The following is a 7,480-nucleotide window of genomic DNA, read 5'->3' on the forward strand; positions in this document are numbered from 1 at the left end:
AAAGCAACAGCAACCGTGGCACCATAGCCCAGGGCCACACAGGAACGTGTCCCATTGGAGTGGGGGGACTCTGGCCCGATGCCAGGCACCCACCACAGCCGCTCTCTCCCTGCCCTCCACAGCCAGACAGGGGACAGAAAATTTAACCAAGGGCTCATGAGCTGAGATGAGGACTGGGAGAGATCCCTCATCAAACACCGTCACAGGAAAAATAGGCTCAAAACTGGAGATATGAATTGAATTTATTGCTAACAAACTCAGAGTAGGATAATGAGAAGAAGACTTTTAAAAACACCTTTCCCCCACACCTCCCTCCTTCCAGTTTTACCTCCTCTAGCAGGGATGTCCCACAAACAGGGAACCCCCACGATCCCCTCACAACCCCCAGGACTGGGCTGGCCCTGCCTGGATGCCGGGAGACACCAAAACCGCTCTGTCCCTGCCCTCTGCTACTGCACAGGGACAGGAAATACAAGGAAAGGCCCAGGAGCTGAGAGAAGGAGCAGGAGAGATCCCGCCCCGAGCACCGGCATGGGCACAACAGAGCCAGCCTGGGCACAGGGAGGGAATTTATTCCCAACCAAATCCCAGCAGCACAAGGAGAAGGCAAAGAAATCTCTCCAACACCTTTCCCCTACCCAGCGGGGATCACCCGGAACGGGGGTCACCAGGGCTCTGCCCCACGGGGGTCACTGGGGATCATCCAACGCCGATCCTCCCACGGGGGATGGAGCTGGAGCAGCGCACGAAGCTCTTCCTGCACTCGGGGCACTCGCAGGGCTTCCCTTAGCGGTGCCTCCCTTGGTGTTGGGTCAAGGCAGAGCTGCTGGAGAAGCTCTTCCCACACTGGGGACACTCATAGGGCCTCTCCCCAGTGTGGATGCGCTGGTGGGTGATGAGGGTGGAGTTGCGTTTGAAGCCCTTCCCACAGTCAGGGCAGCGGAAGGGCCTCTCCTCTCTGTGAATCCGCTGGTGCACAAGGAGATTGGAGCTGGTGTGAAACCTCTTCCCACACTCAGAACACTCGTAGGGCCTCTCCCCGGTGTGGATCATCTGATGTTCAATCAGGTTGGAGCTCCACCAGAAGCTCTTCCCACATTCCCCACATTCATGTGGTCGTCCCAAGGTGTGGATCACCTGGTGTTTCATCAGGTGGGGCCTCTGCCTGAAGCTCTTCCCACATTTCCCACACTCGTAGGGCTTTTCCCCAGTGTGGATCCTCTGGTGTTCCCTCAGCTGGGAGCTGTCTCTGAAGCTCATCCTGCATTCCCCACACTCATAGGGCCTCTCCCCAGTGTGGATCCTTTGGTGGATGACCAGGTGGGATCTCTGCCTAAAGCTCTTCCCACATTCCCCACACTCATAGGGCTTTTCCCCAGTGTGGATCCTCTGGTGTGCCCTCAGCTGAGATTTGTAGCTGAAGCCCTTCCCACATTCCAAGCACTTGTGGGGCTTCTCCCCACACTGAAGCTTCTCCCCCAGCTCCGAGCTCCGCCTGGATCTCCGGCTGCCTTCCCGGCATAGGGGGGCTCTTTCCTCCTTGGATCTCTCTGGGCTGCGTTTGCAGCCCCACCTCGTGCGGCATCTCTGGGCCTTTTCCTCCTCCTCCATCCGGCCACGCCTTGGGAATGACAAATCCTGGATTGGGGGGAAAAACAAGGGGTGAGTGCCTTGGGCTGGGGGTTCCTCCTGCCCAGGTCCATCTCTAGGAGTCTCCAGGGCTTTTGTGTCTGTAAAAACCCCAAACCACCACAATTCAGCCCAAAAAACCCTCCCAGCACTTCCCCCTCTCTGATCTCTCCACTTTGGTGTTCTGGGGCTCTCCTTTCCCTGGCCTCATTGGGGTCCCTTGGTTCCTGGGTTTCTCCCCTCTCTGGGGTCCTGCTCAGGGATGATCCAGGGATTTTAGGGGTCCCAGGGGTCCCTTCTCCCCTGATTCTCTGCTCCAGGCTTACAGCAATCTCAGGGGTCCCCCCTTATCCAGCCTCACCCCCTCTCCAGGCTGCCGGGGGTGCCCCAGCTCTGGAATTGCCCCTCTCCCCTCACCCCACCCCGGGCTCCTGGCGTTCCCCTCCACCGCTCTCCTGGGGGGGGCCCAAGACCGATTTCCCCCTCCCACCCCAGCACCGGGACGGAGCCCCCAAAATATCCCCCGAAGGGGCATTTGCGGCTCAGCTTTGGGGTCCTGCAGGATCCAAACATCGCCCCCCCCTCCCCCGCCCCAAAATGAAACCCTCCCAGGGACCCACAAAGAGATTTGGGGCTCCATTCCAGAAGCTGTGAGCTCCAAACACCCCCCAAGAGAAAACGCCACTCGGGGACCCCGTCACGATCTGCTAATACAAGCGGGGGTTGTGATGGTTCATTTATCGATCTCAGAGTGTAAAAGGACACAAGGGATTTCAGTTTTAATCAGAACAGTGCACCTTTATTAAGTGCCCACAGCACGGTAATGTGATAGAGGAGAGAAAGGGAGAGAGATAAAGAAAACAAAGTAAAAAGAGTAGAGAGGAAGGGGGTGGGGGGGAATAGCTACCAACGGATGAGACGAAGTCCTCGTGGTCTCCTGCCAATAGATTTGTCTTCTTTCCGTGGGGAGATCTCGTCTCGGTTAATTTAGAAAGTCCCTTTATAGCCCTTTTCAGAAGTAAGGGGCAGCTGGCCAAGAGCTGGGGAAACCTACAGCCGTTGTTATGGGGCCCGTTGCTTTGGGAAGCAGGTACAGGACAGGTGTACAGGACAGGTCGTTCCTTTCCGCTTCAGTGCAGTCCTTCCCGCCTGGGCAGCGAGAACGGCGCAGTCCATTGTGACCTGCATCAATTTCCAGACACTCCACCTCAGCCAGGCCAGGCCTCCTGTGTTCAGTCTCTGTCCCTGGCGATGATCGTGAGGCAGATGAGGGATCTTCGGACCGTCTCTTACAGAGCCCCCGAGAGATTTGGGGCGAGCTCCCCCTCCCCGCTCACCTGCGGGATGCTCCCGGGGCTGCAGCGGACAGAGCGGGCTCCGACCCCGCGCTTCCCCTGCTGCTTTTCCTCTTCCTGCTCCTCCTCTGCCTCTCTCGCTCCTCTTCCTCCGGCTCCACCTCCCCCGCCTCCTCCTCCATCTCTCCTCCCGCTCCTCCTCCTTCCTAATCCCGCCTCCTTCTCCTCCTCTCTCCGGGCCCTTCTCCCGCTCCTTCCTCATCATCTGGGGATTTTTTGGGGGAAGGGTGTTGTCCCAATCTCCTCTTTTTTCAGGGTTGTTCTCCTTTCCCGCAATTTTTGGGGTTTGCAGTGGCCAAACTCCTCTTTTCCCATGATTTTAGGGCTCTGGGTTTTCCTCAACTGCCCTGTTCCCAGGATTTTGGATGGTGCTGGGAGTGCCCCCCCACCCCCCAATTCCAGGATTTTTAGAGACTGACAGTACTCAAACTCCTCCTTTTCCACCACTTTGGGGTCTGGGAGTGCTCAAACCCTCCTTTTCCTGACATTTTGGGGGTCTGGGAGTCTAAAAACCCCCATATGTCCAGGATTTGGGGAACTGGATGTTCCCACATCCTCTTTTTCCAGGATTTTGGGAGGTTGAGGATGCCCAAACTCATCTTCTTCCAGGATTTCGGGGGTTTTGGTGTTCCCTAACCCCTCTGGGTCCCTGGATTTTGGGCTTTATGTGTTCCCCAACCCCCCTGTTCCTGGGATTTTCAGTGGTGGCAGTGCCCCAAATCCCCTTTTCCAGCATTTTAACTCCTGGAGTTGCTCAGTCCCAGATATCCAGGAGCTCAGGTGCACTCCAAGATGGGGATGAAGATGTCCAGGGGCTCAGCTGTGCCAAAAATGAGGCCTCAGCTGAGGGCATTCTCTGCTTGGCTGAGCGCTGCCTGAGGGCTGGGGCAGCAGCAATGGGGGGCACACCCTCCTCCAGCGGGGACATCCCGCAAACGGGGGACCCCCACAAGCCCCTCACAACCCCCGGGGCTGGGCTGGCCCTGCCTGGATGCCGGGAGACACCAAAACCGCTCTGTCCCTGCCCTCTGCTACTGCACAGGGACAGGAAATACAAGGAAAGGCCCAGGAGCTGAGAGAAGGAGCAGGAGAGATCCCGCCCCGAGCACCGGCATGGGCACAACAGAGCCAGCCTGGGCACAGGGAGGGAATTTATTCCCAACCAAATCCCAGCAGCACAAGGAGAAGGCAAAGAAATCTCTCCAACACCTTCCCCCCACCCAGCACGGATCACCCGGAACGGGGGTCACCAGGGCTCTGCCCCACGGGGGTCACTGGGGATCATCCAACGCCGATCCTCCCACGGGGGATGGAGCTGGAGCAGCGCACGAAGCTCTTCCCGCACTCGGGGCACTCGCAGGGCTTCCCTTAGCGGTGCCTCCGTTGGTGTTGGGTCAAGGCAGAGCTGCTGGAGAAGCTCTTCCCACACTGGGGACACTCGTAGGGCCTCTCCCCGGTGTGGATGCACCAGTGGAGGGTGAGGTGGGAGCTCTTTTGGGGGGACTTTTTCTGTGGGATTTCAGAGTTTAACGCAACCGGGTGTTTGCAGTAGCCAAACTCCTCTTTTCCCATGATTTTAGGGCTCTGGGTTTTCCTCAACTGCCCTGTTCCCAGGATTTTGGAGGGTGCTGAGAGTGCCCAGACCCCCCCTGATCCCAGGAGTTTTAGAGACTGAGGGTACTCAAACTCCTTTTTTCCACCTTTTTGAGGCTCTGGGAGTGCTCAACCCCCCTTTTCCTGGAATTTTGGGGGTCTGAGAGTGTCAAAATCCCCCCGTCTTGGGGTGACTTTATGATGTGTATCCCATATCGCTGCCCTCTGCCCAGAAATTAATTCTTGTGCCTTTCTGTACCGGTTTGGCCAAATTTAGAAATATATATTCTGAGAGAAGGCACAACCACCCCTCCCCCACCAGGTTCAGGAAAAAAAAAATTTTCCTCGAAGGAAAGTGAAGAAGATAAAACTATTTATTTAACAAACACACGGGAAAGGAAAATGAGGTTAAATGGTAAAATCTTTCGCTGTGGAGGAGAAACCTGGGAAAGCGTTAGAGTCCTCCCTTTGGTCTCCTTGGAGCTGGGGCTTGGCCCAGGGCCAGGCCCTCTGTGCCCGATGAAAAGTCCTCCCGATGTGCTCTGAGGTTGAAAGCAGTGCAGTAGCAAAGGGAGAAAATCCAGAATTCTAGAGAAGGAAAAGTAAAATCCAACTCTCAGTCTCTCTCTCCGGAGAACCAGAAACTGAAAACAACTGGCCAAAAGCTGACTGGAACACAGCAAGCCGGGTGCTTCCTCGCTCCCCTGCCGCAGCTGGGGAAAAAAAAACAACCTCCTATCTTTATGTGACCTTGAACAAGCTGCAAACTGCTTTGAGAAAGTTTTGCTCAGTTTTTTTTTCCTTCCCCCTCTCAGGCTCAGTTTAGAGGCACAGAAAGGCACAAAAAATTAATTTCTGGGCATAGGCAGTGATATGGGATACACATCATAAGGTCACCCCAAGACACTTTCTATGCCCTCTGAGAGGGGGAAGGAAAAACTGAGCAAAACTTCCCAAAGCAGTTTGCAGCTTGTTCAAGGTCACAGAGAGATAGAGATTACTTTTTCAGCTGCGGCAGGAGAGCGAGAGGGAAGGGAAGCACCCGGCTTGCTTTTCTTTCCAGCCACCTTTCAGCAGTTTTTTTCCTCAGTTTTTTGAATGTTTGTTTTTTCTGGGACTTTTTTCTTTTTTCCCTTTTCTCTCTGCTGGACAGTTTCAACATCAGGATACATTGGGAGGACTTTCCACAGAGGCCTTGGCCCTGGAGGTGGGCCCACCACCCTGTCCCAGCTCCAAGGAGGGGGAGAGAGAGATCTACGGAAGGACTCTGAAATTTTCCCAGGTTTCTCTCAGCAGATCAAGAGGTTTTATTATTTAGCATTATTATCCTTTCATTATTTGTTTGTTAAATAAATAGGTTTTATCTCTTTCAGTTTCCTTTGAGGAAAATTCATTTTTTCCTGAACCTGGTGGGTGAGGGGTGGTTGTGCCTTCTCTCAGAGGATGTATTTCTAAATTTGAGGAAACCGGCACACAGGAGACCCCCATGGAAGGAAGAACAGGAACGGCTCCTTACAAACACATGCTCTGAATCTGCTCGGACACAGCCACACGCACTTGCACACAAGCAAGTGACAGCACAAACCAGCAGCTCCACAAAATGGCACTGACTGACACACACTGCTGCTCAGCCAAGCTCCTGCTCAATTCCTCAACTTCCAGAACAACAACAAAGCCTGAACAGAGCCATGGACATCGTTTCCCAAACAAAAGGGGACAATGTTGAGGCAGTTTGCACATTCTCCCAGAGCTAATTAAGGACATGAACACCTGGCAGGAGTAAAAAGGGAAGTCGAGAAGGAGTCTCAGCAACAGGGTACGGATGGTGTTGGTGTGCTGGGAAGGGATTGGTTGAAGGGAGTGTGCAGGAATATGGTTAAGGCAAACAGCAGCAGGAGGAATCTATGTGGTAAGAAAGGAAAAGGAAGATGGAAAAGAGGAGGAAGAGAAAAATAGTGAGAACAGGAATGTTTACAGCACCATTCCCGATCTTACCCTCAAAAAGGGCCAAAACCCTCTAATCCTCAGGGCCAGCTACATCTCTTTGTATCCCCGGTTTCCGGGACAGGGAAACAAGGAGGTCAGTATTTCAGGGTGTTTCTCTGTGGTGGGGAGCAGCAGGACAGGGCAGCACGGGCTGGGGGCCTGTGGGGAGCTGTGGGGCCGGGCTGGGGCTGTGGGGCAGCCGGGGCTCAGCGCCGGGCACTGCCTGACCCCAACACCCCCCGGGCAGGGCCGGCAGTGGCCCCCGGCCCCCAGGAGGCTGCGGGATGTGGAAGGATCAGGATTTTCTTTTATCGATCTTGTTTGGGTCACTGGAGAAACGAATGATTTTGCAGAAAGCTCAGCAGCTGTCAGAGGATGAGCACCCACAGGCACTGAGGGGGCTGCAGGAGAGGCACAAGAAGCCCCTGCAGCACTTGGCCAGAAAGGCTCAGCAGGGCAATGCAAGAAGGGATGAGCAAAAGGCCAAGGTGAAGGCAAAGGCCATGGCAGAGTTTCTACAGCCCCCCAGGGATGAACCGCAGGGCCCAAGGGGGTCCCAGCACCCAGGGGACGGCGGCGGCCACAAGCACCTGGCACAGGCATTGCCCTCCTCGGCACGGCAGAGCCCACCCAAACAGCCCCTGGCAAGGAATCAGGGGTCCATCTGCAGGCCAGAAGGACACTGCAAGCACAGACAGCAGCACCCTCAGCACCAGCAAGTCCACCCCACATGGACATGGATTGTCAGGGCTGGCAGAGCTCCCAGCAGACCAGGGACCCACCGCACCAGAGCCCTTGAGAACATTCAGGGCGCGTCTGGATCGAGACGAGGCCGCTCCTGATGGACACAGGGGCCTCTCGATCCACTCCGAATCTGAGACCTAAGGGGGGAAATTGTCAAGAAGTTCTTTCATTAT

The 7,480-nt window shown here is 55.3% G+C and overlaps 1 protein-coding gene across 1 annotated transcript; it reads right to left on the minus strand.

Annotated features, from left to right (window-relative positions):
- Positions 1 to 224: 224 nt before the first annotated feature.
- On the minus strand, positions 225 to 4,932 carry LOC138101874 (zinc finger protein 70-like). Its single transcript, XM_068999629.1, has 2 exons — positions 2,537 to 4,932; positions 225 to 1,638 (listed from the first exon to the last, which is right to left on the minus strand). Exon 2 carries the CDS (start codon positions 1,609 to 1,611, stop codon positions 787 to 789), a length of 825 nt encoding a protein of 274 aa, XP_068855730.1. The 5' UTR covers positions 1,612 to 1,638; positions 2,537 to 4,932; the 3' UTR covers positions 225 to 786.
- Positions 4,933 to 7,480: the final 2,548 nt, after the last annotated feature.

Source organism: Aphelocoma coerulescens, unplaced genomic scaffold (genome assembly GCF_041296385.1).
Source record: "Aphelocoma coerulescens isolate FSJ_1873_10779 unplaced genomic scaffold, UR_Acoe_1.0 HiC_scaffold_56, whole genome shotgun sequence".
NCBI lineage: Eukaryota > Metazoa > Chordata > Aves > Passeriformes > Corvidae > Aphelocoma > Aphelocoma coerulescens.